This window comes from Arvicola amphibius, chromosome 7 (assembly GCF_903992535.2).
Source record: "Arvicola amphibius chromosome 7, mArvAmp1.2, whole genome shotgun sequence".
NCBI lineage: Eukaryota > Metazoa > Chordata > Mammalia > Rodentia > Cricetidae > Arvicola > Arvicola amphibius.
Genome location: NC_052053.1, coordinates 17,299,490 through 17,317,451, shown reverse-complemented (window position 1 = coordinate 17,317,451; position 17,962 = coordinate 17,299,490). Strand labels below are relative to the sequence as shown.

The 17,962-nt window shown below is 39.2% G+C and overlaps 1 protein-coding gene across 3 annotated transcripts in view; it reads right to left on the bottom strand.

Moving 5' to 3' along the window:
* The window catches only part of Scn9a (sodium voltage-gated channel alpha subunit 9), a 72,797-nt gene that overhangs the window by 43,998 nt on the left and 10,837 nt on the right, over positions 1 to 17,962 (bottom strand). For 2 of the 3 annotated variants that reach the window (XM_038336111.1, XM_038336110.1), the window contains exons 7-13: positions 13,353 to 13,416; positions 12,057 to 12,198; positions 10,052 to 10,258; positions 6,965 to 7,252; positions 4,428 to 4,766; positions 1,228 to 1,357; positions 35 to 273 (exon numbers count right to left, since the gene is read on the bottom strand). In XM_038336111.1, coding sequence (XP_038192039.1) covers positions 35 to 273; positions 1,228 to 1,357; positions 4,428 to 4,766; positions 6,965 to 7,252; positions 10,052 to 10,258; positions 12,057 to 12,198; positions 13,353 to 13,416 — 1,409 coding nt within the window. Of the gene's footprint in view, positions 1 to 34; positions 274 to 1,227; positions 1,358 to 4,394; positions 4,767 to 6,964; positions 7,253 to 10,051; positions 10,259 to 12,056; positions 12,199 to 13,352; positions 13,417 to 17,962 lie in introns of all 3 variants that reach the window. The other variant, XM_038336109.1, reaches the window with a different exon arrangement.

Sequence of the window (17,962 nt, the reverse complement as noted above, 5' to 3'; positions counted from 1 at the left end):
ACCCCAAGGGAGAAGATTGTGGTGCACAACTCACCAGATTCCCCACGGCAAGTACATTTTTGAATTCGTCAGTCATTGGGTGGTGCTCCATAGCCATAAACAATGTGTTTAGAACTATGCAAATGGTAATTGCAAGATCTACAAAAGGATCCATAACAATAAAATGGATGAACTTCTTGAATTTTATCCAATATGGAGAGCAATTCCAGATCAAAAATGTGTGAGCAAATCTGTACCACCATGGTGGACATTTTTGTCTAGACTCTTCAAGTTCTGGAAAAAAAGAACACACATGAAATCACTCGCATAGTTTATAAACTACCAACTAGAAATCATCAATAAAATCTAATATTCAAACACTTTTCATGGTTTAAATTTTGTATAAAAGTGTTGTTTCTTTGAAAGCCTTTTTACATAAAAATCTTGTACTACAAGGACAAGTGAGTCGATGCAGAAGATATTAACGACCAAATACATATGGGCACCTCGCAGTTAAATATATACTAGTTGAGGAGAAGTCTCGGATGGTCAAGTTCTTGCCATGGGACTTGAATTCTGATCCCTAGAACCTACATGAAAAGCTGGGCACTAAAGTTCATGCTTGTAATCCCACCACTGGGGAGGGGGAGGCAGGAAAACCATTAGACTTGGTGGTCAGCTAGTCTGGTTGAATCAGTGATTTCCAGGTTCAGTGAGAGACCCCCCATCCCCCAAATTACATGGTCAACAATAGAGGAATATCTTCAATGTCAGCCTACAAATACACACATACCCATGTGCACATACACCTTCTCAGCACATGGTTATCATTACTATTGATAAAATACTATTTTTTGCATGAAAGTGATTTCATTCATTAAAAATTTACATATATAATACTACATTTATAGATACATAAATTATATTTATAACTACAAATCATACTCTACTTAAATATACAAAAATTTTGGTGATGTCTATTAATTAAGGTAACCTGCTTCTTAAACGAATGAAGAAACACTTTTGAAAGGTTTAATAGAATACACTGGCATATAAATTCACATGCTCATGAGGTTTTAACTTCCCTTTCATAAAATAACATTTTTTAGTTGTTCCCTTTCACGTTTAATATGCTTCCAATCTTTGTTAATAATTTCACAAATCTCTTTAGAGGTGATCATAGTTTATATTAATTTTATTTAAGAACCCATAAGGTAAGTTTGTTGTTGTTGTTGTTTAATCACATACCTTCTACAGTGTTGGTTAGAATGCTTGCTCTGCTCATGGCTCTCTGCCTGAGATGCGGGTCATTCAGCATATCCTCAGACAGGAAATAAGAACTGGAAAGTCTTTTCTTGCGCATTTGATTGGTTGTGCCCTGAAGTGGGAGGAAAGGTGACTGATTGCCTTCTTAAGAACATAATTCTAATGTAGCACAGGTAGAAACAAAATCTGGTTTGGGTAGCTGTAATGAATGCTTATAAGCAGAGATTAGACTACTAGATTCAAACGATGACCCTGCTGCTTGCTAGATATTTGCAAGAGGAAGGCTACCTAAAGCCTCCATCACAAGTAAAATGCATCTAGTGAGAGAGCTTGCCTTATACTCTTGCTTCAGGGTTAAGAAATAGCTGTTCTTGTTACAGCACTATTGTGTTCTCTCTGCACATCCAACTTAATCCAATTATCTACCAAGAAAAAAACATACACAACAACAACCAGACAATAGCTGTAGAGGTGTGTGAAGAAAGGGGCAGGGTCAAACACTAACTTCCATCATTGCTATTCCCATTGTCTGTTGGAATACCAACATTAATGAAAACTACTTCAAGGATTTTTTTTCTTGCCGCTGAAAGAAGATTTTATAACACTTTGGGTGGGATAGTGCTAAGTGACTCAGTTTGAAAAAGATACTTTGGATTGATAGCAACACTAGCAGCGTGGAGAGCACAAGCTCTGCCTCAAAGAGGTGAACACATGCTAAAAACCACAGCCCTAAAAGCCACTGACATGCAGTAATTTGAACGGAGGCATGCCAGGCATATTCATCCTTAAGCAAAAACGCTTGTTTTTCAAGCATGCCACCCAACTTAAAAAACAAAAAAAAAATTGCACTGGTCTTCTAAAAATTACACCCACATACACACATATATATATACATATATATTTATATGATGGCTGATATATATACATATATACATATATACATATATATACAGCTTGGTCGATCACCTTCCTGGACCTGGGGGGAGTTGGGAGGACCTTGGACTTGGCATAGAGTGGGGAACCCTGATGGCTCCTTGGCCTTGAGAGGGAGGGAGGGGAGGTATGGGTGGAGGGAAGGGGAGGGAAGGGGGAGAAGGAGGGGCGGGAAGGGGGAGGAGGAGCGGAGGGAGGGGGAGGAGGAGGGAAGGAGATGGAAATTTTTAAATATAAAAAAAAGAAAAAAAAGAAAATATATATATATATATATATATATCCAGCTGCTTTTAATCTCAGTACTTGGCAGGCAGAGGCAGGCAGATCTCTGTGAGTTTGAGACCAGCCTGGTCTAGAGCTAGTTCCAGAGAAACTCTGTCTTAAAAAACCAAAAAAAACCAAACCCCAAAAAACAAAAACCAAAAATCAACAGTCAAACAAAAAAATCCCCAAAACTTGTCTAGAAAAATCTTGTCTCAAAAAGCCAAAAAAAAGAGAGAATTATACAATCCTATAGCACCAGGTATTAGTTTATAAGTGCTATGTGATAGATAGTAAAAATTTTACCAACACACACACATTTATCAATATATGTATAATATACATATGTATGTTAATAGTTCATATAATTAAAAGGCTGCAAAGTTGTATATAGTCATGTATATATGAATATCAAAATATAGCTGTGCATACATAATCACATTTGTATATATGTATATGGGCATGTAATGTCGTGTTTTCTCTGCCATTCTCTCTTCTTCCCCCAAATAAAAACGAGTTTGCCCATACCAACTCTTTTTCACCTGGGCATGTCTATAACATACAGATTTTATTGTTTGTCATGCAATAGTTTAGGTGTGCACATGTAAACTGTGCGTTATGTTGGACTTCTATGATGGTTAGTTCTTCAGGTTTCATAAACTTAGCTCTTTAGTTTTGTGGTTTTGATTTTCCTCTGGTAAAAAGTCAATTCTTAAATAAAATACTTCTTTTAAAAAATGTGAAATCACCTGCAAATATGACATAAATTGCATAGCATTTAACAGACTCCAAACATGGCTGGACGATAAAGCTTAGGTGTCATTTCATAGAAAGGTAACATGCCACTTCACAGGGAGACACCAGCTTAACAGAAAGGCTTACGATGTATCATGCAAGCAGAGAGGTTTCAAAGTCACCACTGAGCACATGCACTCTTTTCAAACTGAAATGTGTGTGTGGCCATGACTTTGATGGAACTTTATTCTCACTTCAAGCACTATAGGTGTGTGGTCTACGATGCAAACTTGCTGGATTAACGGCAGCTCTTGCTACTTGTTAATGCAACACAACATAATCAGTGTGCAAGATCAATATCCTGGAAACCCCAGGAACCGGAAAAATCAGTGGGGATGGAGGGTAAGAACATACCCTTAGAACACCAGGGCCTTTGTGGAAATGTCAGCGCTGCTCCTGAACTATGATCACATGAGAATATTCTGGCTTATTTCTTCTGTTTGCGCTGACAATAATATGTATTCTCATATAGATATTTTTAAAAAAGCTTAAGAGTGTGTTTGCTGTTGTTGCTGTCGTTATTAACAACTCAAGTAAGAGTCCCTTGCAATAAATATATATTAACTGACCTGAAATAACAGAAGTAGATGGCAAAGGATCCATTTTTCTTTACAGAAGTGAGGCCTGCCTACTAATAAGTTCAACCTACTCTATATGCTGTAGGCATAAATGTTTTCTAAAGTGATGGGTTTCAGCCTGTAATCTTAACACAAATATAAGTAAATGTATCCTTTTGCCAACATGGGATATAAAGTATAGTTTTTAATTTAAGAATTATGTATAAGTTTTTAATTATGTGTATTTGTGTCTGTGTTGTTATACACATGTGAGTACGGTATCCACGGCTGCCAGGAGAGGGAGCCAGAAACTCTGGAGCCAGAGTTTATACAGAGGTTACTTTTGTGAGTTTCCTGACTTCCGTGGTCCTGTGCCAAGGGCCCTTACTCATTGAGTCATCTCTCTAGCCCCATCTTTTATATGGGTGGTTGCAGCACCTAACTTGTGGGGACTGAGTTACGAATTAAAGCCGTGTTTTCACAGAGAAGGCATCGCCAAACACAGAGCCATTCACAGGCTAGAGAGCAGACCCCCCAGCAGAGAGACTGACTGATGCACGAGTAATTGCCCAGGCATGCCTGAGCTATGGAAAACATCCTTACGCTGTCGTCGGAAGTTGCCTTATCTATTATCACCTCTGGAAGAAGCTGTCCATTGGGGACCATGAGGGCTGTAGGTCCGTCAACAAGCGACACCACGCCATTGCAGTCCACCGCACTGTGCATCTTTCCGTTCACCGACAGCATTTGTGGGGACCTACTGGCCTGGCTGATGTTACTGCTTCGTCGCTCCCGAGGCCTGTGAGGCACAAATAGCGAACCCCGTCTGCTCTCGTTGTCTCCGAAAATGCTATGCTCGTCATCAGCGAACTCTGTCTCCGATCCGAGATCTCTTCCTCGACCTTTGAAACTGAAGAGACTCGTTCGGCTGCTGCGCCTTGCAGAAAATAAGGAGCCGCGAATGCTGAGTGGTGACTATGAGAAAAACAGGACAGAAAGTGTGTGCTGGAGCTCCAAATAAGAGCAGGCTTCCTGAAATTACCACCAAGCCGCTAGCCTGAGACCAGCGACGCTGTGCTTGTTTAAAAGAAAAGCAATGCAACCAAAAAGATCAATTCTAGAAAAAAGAAAAAGAAAGAAAAAAGGCTGCAACAATCAGAAGAATCTATTCCCAGAACCTGGCAAAGAACTTGCCCCAGTTCTAGCACTAAAACTCGTCCACTATAAGGTGTGAGAACCCATCATTTTATAGACTGGAGGCTAGTTGAGTATGCTTTAGAGGACAGAGTAGTCAAGGAAATTAAGAGTCAGGGACTAAGGTGACTTGGGGGCTCGGGGGAGGGGGGGGGAATTGCTCCCAAGGGAACAATGGAAAGCCATCCCCTTCATATGACTCCTCTGCAGTGTAAACTGATTCCATAAATGAAAACACAGGGTAGATTATTTAGAAGTACTAAATTCAATAAACGTTAGTGCTGGCTATTTTATTTTATTTTATTTTATTGTTTTTTGTTTTTCGAGACAAGCTTTCCCTGTAGTTTCTAGAGCCTGTCCTGGAACTAGCTCTTGTAGACCAGGCTGGCCTAGAACTCAGAGATCCGCCTGCCTCTGCCTCCCGAGTGCTGGGATTAAAGGCGTGCGCCACCACCGCCCGGCCTAGTGCTGGCTATTTTAAAGACAAGTGGCAGGCACTGGGAACAGTGGAAAATGAATATAACAAGGAAGGACTTTGCCTCAGAACAAGCCGAAACTCCCTCTTGTCTTTCCTTGCATTAGTACCACGAGGAATCTAGCTGTCTAGCCTAGCCTGTGCCATGTTTGCAGAAAAGGACTGACTGTCTTTTATGTCTGTGCTTCACACCTAAGTAACAGAAGCTGGAAACTTCCAACTGTGGTGAAGACGACAATGGCAGATAACTCGGGCCATGTCTGGAACCCCAGATTCGGGGATGCAGAGGACAGAGGAAGATGTGTAGGATTATGGGGGTGGGGTACTTGAGTTAAACAGTGGAAGGCGGGGTGCCGCTCTGTCAGGAGAAATGAATGAAAGTTATCAGTAAGAAGCAGACTGGGCTGGGGACATAGCTAAGTTGGTAGTATGCTCGCTTAGTTTGTATAAGTCCTTTGGTTCAAATCCCAGCACTGCATTGGTCATGGTGACCAATACCTACTATGCCAGCACTGGAGAAGTAGAAGGGAAGAGGTCAGAAGTTTAAGGTCATTCTTGGCCATATAGAGAGTTTGAAAAGAAAAAGAAATAAGTGAAAGGGGAAAAATATGTACTAACTAATAGAGGAAGGGAAGGCATAAAAATCTTCAGGTAATAGTGAGTATCTCAGTTATGGGAAACAAGGAAAGTAAAGGAAGCTGAGAAGGTGAAGTCAATTATGCAATTTGTGAACTGCATAAGATGCGATTCTTGATCTTCAGTGTTTATTCAATAGAGTACCAAACCCATATGTATATTTTTGTCTTGACAACAATTGAGGTGGGGTTGTACAGTGTGTAAATGTTTGGTAGCTCTGGAGTCATGGCTCATCTGATGGGTTTGCAGGGGGACCAGGGTGTAGAGGTTTCAGTGTAATAAACAAGACAGTAAGAGGGAAAATCCACAGGTGAGGAATTAATTTATTAGTCAACCAGAAGCTTCTGTGCTTGGAGTGGAAGATAACAAAGAATGGACAAAATTCAAAATTGGCTGCCTGCTGCTTTGGTTCATGCTGGTCTACAGGAAAGAAAAAGATAGAGGAACTACTTTTAGGATTATGGTTTTCCTTCCCTCCCTCCCTCCCTTCTTTCCCTCCTCTTATTTTTTTTTTTAATCAGGAGTGGGGTATTAAAAACATTGACAAAATACAACTATGAGAATTAATCTGTGTTGTAAACAACATTCTTCATTCCTATAGTAGCTTGCAGAAACATTTTATTTTAGAAAAATGCTTCTTAAGGAAGATATAGCAATTCTGAAACAATAGCCTTTTATGAAAATGAAAATGGCAACGTCATTGAGAAAAACATATACATCTCTCTTCTTTCCATAAACGCCCAGCCAAAGGCAGCATTTTAGTTAAAATGTGGTGGTGAAGTCCCCTTCCTCTCCTGGGCCCTAACCCCAGGGTTAAGCTTTGCACTGGCATTTGGCTGTGCAGCCTCGCCTGGTGGCGCGGCAGTACCTGGTTAGGGGTGGACAGCCTCTTCTCCCGGGAGCGGTGATGTCCTTCCACGCCGAGGTGGAAGCTTTTCTTTCGGATGCTTTCCTCCGATCCCGATTTGGATAGTTTCTCATCGTCGCCCTTTTCCTCACCACTGGAGATCTTCTTCTGGTTCTTTTTCTTTCTTCTGTTTCGTCTCTCCTTGGCACTCTTGGAGCTCAGCCGGGAGGTTTCTGAAGAGCTCTCTGAAAGACCCGTCATCCTGCTCCGCCCAATACTCGTGTACTCGGCTGCAGCTGCAGCGATGGCCTGTTGGACCAAGACAATCCCAGCATTTAAGTCATTTCCAAATCTTGAAAAAAACAAGCCTCAGGGTAACCAGCCTGGGCATTCAGTTACAAATCTTGTCCAGGAAGTAACCTGTGTTGTGTTGCATTATAACCAATTAGCATGTGAAGCATAGTCTCTCCTCTCACATATTATAATAAAATTTCAGGACCTTTGTAATGCAACTCTTTCATGCTGTGAACTTCCTTAGAATTAAGTAAATTGAAGTATTATGTGTCGAAGTTTTATAGGTACTTCTGTGATATAAAACTCACATAAACTGTGTGCTAAGATAGTGAGTTTGAAGATCAGGCAAGCAACTCAGGGTGACCAATGGAATCAGGAACCCCATAGCTTAGTGAGAGTGGCATGTCTGAAAATAGAAATAAGTTAATAAGGAAATAAAGTGTCAAGAAAAATTATAAGGTCAATGATTCTTTAAGGGATTGATGAAATCTCGAAACTGAATTACCAGGGAGAGAAGGTAGCTATCTCACTTCAAAAAAAAAAAAAAAAAACTTTCTAAAAATGAAATAAGAGTACTGGATTCTATCAAAGGGCTTTTCACTTCCCCAGTTATTTTAGTAAACGACACTTCCCCAATAATTTTGCTAAGTTGTTTTCTAATTATTTGTGTCAATACCCATGTACCTGGACTGTCCTCAGCCTTGGTAAGTTTATTTTTGCAGAGGGAAACAGTTAATGCAGGAATGCATGATTGTTCTAAGTACTCATAATAAGAAACTGAGTGTTCAGCTCTAAATGGGGCATCCATTAACCTCCCTTCTTTTCTTTTCTTTTTTTTTTTTTTTTGAGACAGGGTTTCTCTGTGGCTTTGGAGCCTGTCCTGGAACTAGCTTTTGTAGACCAGGCTGGCCTCGAACTCACAGAGACCCGCCTGCCTCTGCCTCCCGAGTGCTGGGATTAAAGGCGTGCGCCACCACTGCCCGGCTTTCAACCTCCCTTCTTACACCCAGCCAGGCTCAGGGAAAACCACAGAAAAGGAGGCAACAATAATGCAAGAGCCAGAGAACAGGAATTAGAGCTTTGGAATGTTGATTTCTGGGCATGCTGTGGCTATCACACTCAAGAACTCAGAGCAGCTGAGGTTACCTGTGTGAGACCTATACAAGAACAAGCCAAGCAAAATTCAGGAAGGATGAGGAAGGTACTCTCTGGGCCATGCCCCTTATGGAAGTGTTACCGGCAGTTGAGGCACCTGGGACAGGGAGAATCATTTTTTTCTTTGTGTGTATGGCCATTGGGAGTTTTCCCATGGTCCGGGGATGACCCCATAATCAAGCACTTATGGGCAGCACTAATCAGACTTAGAGGGTTATCAAAAATTACTTGAAATTGGGAGAGGTAGACTGGGAGAGTTAGAGGGTGGGAAAGTGAGGTTATAGGTTTGAGTGGATGTGAATATTTCATTGTATATGTGTATGAAATTCTCAAGACTAAAGGAAAATCATTTAAGGAAACTAGATGTAAAGATGTAAATGAAAAGTAGAAAATACTTTCAGTGTTACCCTCAGAAAGGAGTTGTGGTTATACTTCTCCAGGTCATTTAAGTATAAGTGTAACAGTTAAATTGTGATTGTATCCTATCTATAACCCCACCCACTATTATTTTAGCAATGTTTTCCTCATTACAGAATTTTCTCAAAAATGTATAATTCTATATATGAGTACAATGTCAAGACAGAAAGAATCATAATCCTACTGTACATTTTTGGATGGTTTGAAAATGTGTTATATTTCTTAATTTTACCATTCTGATGTTAAATGTATGCTGCGGTACACATCCTTCTGCATGAGTATTTCTCCGCATCACAGATTATCCACCTGGCTAATGTTACTGCCAAGAGGTAAACTATACCAAATCATGCGGCAGATTTTAAAGCCTTTACTAAACAGTTGTACAGACCCTCCCAGCCTTTCCTGCTGAAGTACTGAAGCCTTTGCAGAGAAGGCTAGCACGCACTGTGCCTTACTCAGAAGTGGTCACAATCATTATTGTGGCTGTCTTAATCTGAAAGTTTATAACATTAGCCAAAGTTAATGAGCATTTGTTTTTAATCTCTAATTTGTTGACCAACTTTAATGTTCCAGTTACTTTCTTATGATTGTGAGGGTCACTCCGCAAGATGGAATCCATGCCTGCTCCTATCAACTAATTTTAAAACCCATGAGTGAGGAGGCCTTCAGCCCTATGTGGGTGTGGGAAGACCTTCTGTATTTGTTTTGCTTTTATTGGTTAATGAATAAAGAATCTGCCTTGGCCTGTGATTTTGTAGAATAGAGTTAGAGTGGCAAACTAAACTGAAGGCTGGGAGAAAGAAGTCAGGAACAATCCTGAAGTGGGGACGAGAAGAATATAAGAGCGTGGAGGATAGGGATAAGAGATATGAAACTTTATGATGTAAGAACGACACAGCAATGTAACCATGACGTCATAGCAGCGAAGAACCATGACGTCATAGCAGCGAAGACCGCCAACGACAGGCTTACACAGTACTGCGCCCGCCAGCCTTCGGTTACAGGGAGGGCTCATATGGCCCTGCCCTTCTTGCTGAATTATGAGCCACTGTTGGATTCTGGAGGAGAGGCAGACACTGTCTTCAGTCTTGTACCCACTGATTAGCTCACGGGGCTCAGGGGAATAGTAGCAAATCCATGGACGGTGACTGCTCTGGTTAAACTCAGTATGGTTAGAAAAAAAAAAAAGTCATGGACCTTTGGCTCCCCTCTGCCTTCATATTTGTAGTGACAAACACTTACCTCGGCTTCTTCCTGCTCTTTCTTGAGTCGGTCTAACATCTGCTGAAATTCTAATTCTTTCTGTTTAGCTTCTTCGATATTGGCCTGGTTCTGTTCCTCATACGCCATGGCTACCACAGCCAGGATCAAGTTTATCAGGTAAAAGGAACCCAGGAAGATCACCACGACAAAGAAAATCATGTAGGTTTTGCCAGCAGCACGTAGAGTCTGGGGGTAAGGAGGGAAATTGTTATTTTAATAATGCAAAAACTTTACTAGTTTTCTCATTGTGGTTGATATATAAAGAACATCAAAATCAAATATTTTGTATAATTTAATGTTATAGATATATAAATGAAAATATAGTTGAAGAAAAACAGTATTAAACAAACTGTTTTAATACTATAAAAAGGTATAGTAATGTATCAGGCTGGTACTAAGGTTTGATCATTAGTATTAAATATAGCATAACAATTCCTCATTTTCTACATTTTTGAAATTACTGGTAACTTTAGCTCTTATGCTGTCTTTTAATTTTTCAAACAGGCCCCCTTTATTGTTCAAGTCGTATACTTTCCCTTTTATAGCATGGGTTATCATTTTAAACTTTGATGCAGGTAGATTGCCCTACTGATTAAATTTATCTGTTGACTCCATGGATATTTATTTTTATCTAGTATCACCATTAATAATTTTTAAATGCAGTTTATTCTGCCATTTGCTGCATTTTTAGAAAAATTCAAAATAGTATAGAGATATAAGTGTAACTTATATACCTCTGGAATCCTTACTATTTACTCAATTCACCACGCTATCATTCTGTTGTTGTTATTGCTTTTCTCTTGAATAAATTCCTCGAAGTGGAACTTTTAGGTCATTGGGAACATTTATTTTTTATTTTCATTAACTTTTTACAAAGGTTGCTACCAATGCGTGAGAAAGTCTAGCTTCCATATCTCAACTTAAATATGGCCATCTTTCGATGTCTTTTTGCAAAATTGTATGTCAATATTTTTATTTTGCATCATCTTAATTTTGAGCTAAGATACCCTTCTTTTCTATATTTATAAAGGTGGGGACTAAGATGGTAGTCCTATGACAGTGGCCCTGGAGACTCTGGAGGATGACAAAGGAGGACTTGAGCCCAGCAATACAGCATTCTACGACTCTGTTTCTACCTCTGAATTATTTCTATTAATTTTATTTTCCTACAAAAGGTATTTTATATAGTTTTTATAACATTTGTAATAGTCACAGAAGTAAATATAAAAGAGGCCAAAAGAAGCACTTATAACAATTCTGAGAAAAGAAATTCATGGTTACATGAAATAAGAGAATTATCATTTCAACTTCTTCCCTCTTGGGATTGGGCAATGAGAATATATAATATGCACATAGAGAAGCCTATGTAGCAAGTGCCTCACATCTATGCTAGAGTACATGGCCATGGGACTGAACACTATAGCAGATTGATGTTATAAGCTGAGGAATATTTAAAGGGTCGTGAAGTTCAAAAGAGGAAGTAGTTGACAAGGGAGAGGAAGGTTTGAAGAAGAACTGGGTATTTAATTGTAAATAAGGGTTCAACACTAAGGTATGGTGGGCACAGTACAGTAGAGTCTGGTGGGCACAGTACAGAAGGGTCTGGTGGGCACAGTACATGAGATGCTTGAGGATTCTGATGCCCAGGCATGTGAAGGAAACAGTGAGTGTACAAAGACAGCTCAAGAAACTGCAATATTCTCTGCTTTTTACGTTGGATCCTAAGGGTATGTCAGATACTAAGGAAGATCTAAAAATTGACATTGCACAGAACATAGAAGAAAATTAATTTAGGATCTAAGAACTATCTGTTTTAATACGAGCATGATAAATTATCTCTAATGTTAGAAATGCACGTCAGGATTCCCATACTGTCTACAGAAATAAAATGAAAGCAACAGCAACCTCAACAGTTCCCAAGGCAGAGTCAAAGCATACCGGGCACCGACCGCCTTCAGAGACGGCTGATTCTGTTGGCACCCACCTGCTGGTAAAGGTTCTCCCAGTAATCCTGAGTCATTAGCCGAAACAAGGCCAAGAAGGCCCAGCTGAAAGTATCAAAGCTCGTGTAGCCATAATCGGGATTTCTGCCAGCCTTCACACAGTAGTATCCTTCTGGACACTGGCTGCAGATACAAATGGGAATTACAGGTCAGGATATGTTTGGCGTGTAGATAAGGAACACTATAGCAGAGTGTCAACCTCAAGGTTCAATGTAGAGGTTGAACATTGCAGAACAACTAAGAGACTGTAACCTGGGGTCAGAAAGAATGGCCATTGCTTCTCATTTCAGTATTTACTAGTTGACCATTTTGCCAGATTACTTAAATTCTCAAAGATACACTTTCTTCCAGTGGGAATAGCAAAATGACTTACCCCAAGAATTTAAGATTGACTTTGAATTTAAATAACATGATTAACCCACTCCCTGACCATAGAACCATTTAGCAAATGAAAGATGTCATAGGCAACATATTCATGAATTCAAATCAATAGGGTTTACTATGAAGGCCTCTGGCAAAATGGCTTCTTTTAAAGTAAGTCTTGTGGTGAATTAAAGCCAAGAACAGTCATAATACGACATTTGAAAATGCTCATAAAAATTTTGGCTTTAAAGTTTTTTTTCTTTCTAAAACTCGCAGATTGGTTTTTAGCCTCCTTAGATGAACATGGTGACTGAAGCGTTTGTGGGAGGGGCAGCACTGTTGATTTTGAGGTTCATAGTTTCCAGAGCCCGATGAAGAGATTCCTTGCTGGCAAGCAGAACAAGAACAAAGCTCTGCTGCAAACTGAAAGTGGTGTATGGAGAAATCAAAACGGTGTTTTATAAACAGAAGATTCTGAAAACAGCTAGTCCGCAGGATCCTGTGTAAATTGGTCCGAGCAGTGTACTCAGTTACCTATGAGTCATATTGAATTAGGCAGTGGAGAGCTTTGAGATGGAAAGAGATATTGATTTTGTTATTCTTCTTTCCAAGAAGTAAGGCCTGAAACTAGCCAACCAATTTTTGATAGGCTTTTAGAAAGTATTCTTGTATATCCCAAGATTCTCATGATGGCTATTTTGTTTTGATTCAAGCCTTATCTCATGATTGGTCTTGCTTTCCAATGCATGCATAAACTATAAACATTTTAAAATCTCTGTTCATTGTTAGATAAAATGAGCAAAATCAATGCCATGAAATTTATGAAAATTATAATATTGAATCAAAAGTACTCAGTGAACATGAGATTTTTCTTTGGCAGCATTTCAACTAAAAGCAAAGCAAATATTACATACCCAGAATCTGTGCTGAAGCCACAAAGGAGAGCATCTTTGGTTCCCTCCAAGTAATAAAAATATCCTGTTTAGGAAGAATTTGAAAAATATACAATTATAGGATGCAATCAGTAAGAGTCATAAGGCAAGTAAGTTAATGAATATAGACATGTATGCAAACATCTAAGTCTCATCCCTTGGTAATGAGCATTTATTCTTTTAATATTCTCATACGTTATTGATAAAGAATCTACTTATAACATTTTATGGACCTGTGAATAATTACCAAGACACAAATGATAAACAAAATCCCTAGCTTTGGGAAGCTTCCTTAATCTGATGCATATGGATGTTAGTGTACGTAGGAAAGCAATTAACAAGTAAATAATATGTGTAGCAATCCCAGATAGTGGCTGGTTTTTGTCTTCATTGTTACCGTCAGGACTCTAGAGTTGGTTTGTTCTTTAGTACACAGATTCATAGAGCCTTTGGATTGTTATTGGTTGAATTAAAATGGCTTTAAACTCACGATTGGATCAATGCATTATGGAACCAATCTCAGTGGGATGTTGGGAGGCAACAGAGAACTAACTATGAAGGTCAGGCACAGGCGGAGCAAGAATGTAAGTGGATATGCCCTTGAAGGACACATTCTGTCCCTGGTCTCTTCCTCCACCTCCCCCTTTCTCTTTCTGCCTCCTGGTTACCGCAAGATGAGTAAGCACAAGTCTTTGGATGTGCTTATTATCATAGCGCTCTGCCTTACCACACATTCAGAGACAACAAAGCTAAGTAACCATGGACCCAAACTTCCGAGACCTTGAGCTAAACTGACTTTTATTTTATTTAAACCAATGTAATCATAACTTTAAAAAAAAAAAAACAAAGAGAGAGTTATAACTGATCTAATGAAAATGTACTAAAACAATAAGAAAAACGGTGTCCAGGAAATTCTAAGGGGATGGGATTTGACGAAGAAACCATTCTTTGATGTTTGAAATGTCATTGTGATCACCCTGGAAGATATATGCTGATAGAGGAGGAAACATGGATGCAGTAACAGGTTCAAGAATACTTAGATATGAAGATGGCATGGAATACAGGAGGTGGCAACTATTGGTGGGGACAGGTGAAATGTGTGTAAGGCAGAGAGACAGCACTTGTGATGAAGATGAGGTTTGGAGAGACACATTCAGCTTTGGATAATTATTTTAAAAATTCTATTCAAGGCTGCAGGTTTTAGGAAGTTTTTCTGAGAGAAGGTAGAGCTGAGAAGGAAAGGAGAGGAGGTGAAAAGAGGAGAGAGGTGGAGAGGGGAGGAGACAGAGAAGGAAGAAGCGCTAAACTGTCTCTTAAAGTACTACACCGGAAGCAAAAGAATCAATTATGCAATACTGCAAATGGATACAATGTATTTTACAAAATTCTCTTCTTCTTCACTCACAAAGCAGTATCTATAGGACTCGGAAAGTTCTAGATGTTGAGAGTTTGGCTCTTCCCTGGTGTCCTTTATCCCTATTTTTCTTAGTAAAGGATTTCATGTTTTCTTCATCATTCAGTTTTAAGACTTCCTGATATGACCGGAGGGCAACTCAGTCTTCCAAATTACATACATAAAGGACTAAGGCTTACATCATCACTCTCAAATCCTAGCATTTTTATGAGTGTTAATTTTAGAAAATAATAGATTTCACTATGGCATTTCCATACTTGCATATAATTCCAATCTTTTTTTAAAGGGTTCAAATTCCCATTTGGCTCAAAACAACAATAATGAAAATTATGATTATTGGATTTTGTAGTAATAATGGAATGGGATGGGTTAATTGGGGAAGGGACAGAGAGGGAGAGCAAGGAAAGAGTTATCTGATAGAAGGAGCCATTATGGCATTAGGGAGAAATCTGGTTCTAGGGAAACTCGCAAGAGTCCACAAGGATGACGCCAGCTAAGACTCCTAGCAATAGTGGAGAGTGGGCCTGAACTGGCTTTCCCTTGTATTCAGATTGATGACCACCCTAATTCTCATCACATAACCTTCATCCAGTAACTTAGGAAAGCAGATGCAGAAATACAGAACTAAACTTTGTTTCGAGCTCCCAGAGTCCAGTCTACGAGAGAATCAGGATCAGTATGGGGAACTCACAGAGACAGTTAACTAGAGCTAGTGGAAGCTTACTGACTCTGGACTGATAGCTGGGGAACCTGCATAGGAATGTGGGTGACAGTGTGTGGCTGGGACAGTCTGTGGGACCACTGGCAGTGGAACCGGGATTTATCCCCAATGCATAAACTGGCTTTTTTAGGGTCCATTCTCTAAGGACCTTGCTTAGCCTAGATACAGGGGGTAGGGGCTTTGTCCTGCCTCAACTTGATATGTCAGACTTTGTTGACTCTCCATGGGAGGCCTTATGTTTTCTCAGAAATGGATGGGAGCTTGGGAGGGGGATGGTGGGGGGAGAAGGAGAAAGGGAAGGAGGGTAAATTGTGGTTGGTATATAAAATGAAAAAAGTTTAAAAAAATTTTTAAAAAGATTTTGAAGTTGCATATTCTTATAGTGGGTATTGCTTTTATAGCTTTCTATACAATTAAGTTATCTTACTGCTTTAGATGCTGCATTTGTGGGTTATAGTTTGAAATACCTATTGAGTTTTTAAATGATCCATATATATGACTTTCAGATAGACCAAGAATGAAGTTCTACACAAACCGGTCACTGAAGTTCAAGCACTACTATCACTAAATATCATTTAATTTCAAAGGAGATTGACCAACTGGCTCACACACCAGCTCCTTGTTTGACATATAAGATACAAGCAAAACTGGAAAAGATCTTACGTATTGAGACAGTAAATAGCTTTGAAAAAAAAATCCCATGCTTCAGTGATGATGAGTCTGGCAACATAAAGATAGTCAAAATAGGAAGCAATTTTCTATCCCTTTTATGTATGTTTATTTATTTACTTTGGGATTTTGGTATAAGGTTTTTGCCATGTATTTCAGGTTCACATAACGCCTGATGTAACCCAGTCTTGTCTCAAACTCATACTCCTAACTCTGTCTCCTATGTGTGGAGATTATAGACATGGATTACTAAATGTGGCTCTTGTGATATCTTTTTCCACACATAAACCTACATGACATTTTTAATGAGGTAAGATTACCTAGTGATTAGCCATAAAATTACCAATGAATGTTCAGCAGTCATTGAGGAGCCAAATCATAGGAAGAGGCTCTAGGGCTGCCTGAACTCTCACGCTACCAGGCTTCCATTTAACTCAACAGGCATGATAAAAGGTTTAGCAATGCATCTAGCTCACCATGCTTTTGCAGAGCACATTACAGTCTTTTCTAAATAGCCACTGAATGTGTGGGCTAATTGTCCCCAAGAGAATATAATTTTAATATCTAAAGGAAAGGAGAAATGGCCTGGAAAGAGAAAGTGATCATTGTATAAAATCTAAAATAAATGATTCTGAAAGTGATTCATGAGCTGATATAACCATGACTCATGAATTTAACCACAAGTTATACATTGAGAATTGAAAATAGATTCCCAGACTTGTGAACAGAGCTCAGTGAGTAGAATGCTTGCCCAGAACACATGAAGCCCTAAGTCTGATGCACAGCACTGCATAAATGAGGTATGGTGGATCATACCTATAACCCCAGCACTTAAGAGATGGAGTCAGGGAAATCAGAAGTTCAAAGTCATATGTATAGGGAATTCAGTGCCAGTCTGAGGTACATGAGATTTGGTCTAGGTCAAAAAAAGGAAGACACATGTACACACAAACATTTCATGTTCACTACACTACTGAGTGATTAAGGATGCTTATGAGATTAAGTGCATTTCTTTGTGTGCTGCAAAGTGTTTCCAAAGACAGTTAGATAGTGATGCTCTGACCTAAGGACTGGTTTAATTGATCCATGAACTAAAATCTTGAACTGACTGTAGAAAGGTGTTCTGTAGAACTGTGGACTTCACCCGACTGTTCTGATATGCTTTAGTGAATGCCAACTATGTAGATTCTTGGCAGAAAGAGAATATTAAAGGAGGTTGTTGCTTAGAGTTTTATATTTTTAATTTTTGATACATGGCTGCCTTTTATAATATTTAGATAAACGTACATTAAGCTCTCATATAATAGGTCATTTGAAATAGATAATATTGAAAAATATGCATATGTATTTCTGTCCTATCCTTATATGATAAGTAGTTATGCTTTAGGCTTTGTCTTTGGCCTTTCTTGAGAAGGCACTTCCACTTCCTTATGACCCTCATGAGGTGTGTTTGTATTTCCAGAGCTATCTGAGTAAGGCTTTCAGAACTGAGCAAGTGTCATGTGCTTTACTCTACTACAGAGCCATTGCTTTCATTTTTAATATTCACAATGACAAAAATGTTTTCTCCTTTTTTTGCTCTTGGTTCAGTTAGAGTACATTAGTGCTAATGTTTTATTTAAATTCACTTCTCAAATAGTTTAATTTTTTTAATGTTCTATCTAATGTCTTTTAAACATTGTTTCACTACATGGTTAAATTAAATTTTGTTCCCTCCCCTCAGAAAGCTTTGGAGTGTGAGGATGTTTTGTTCTGTTATGGTAACCCTTGCCTTGTAGTAACACAGGT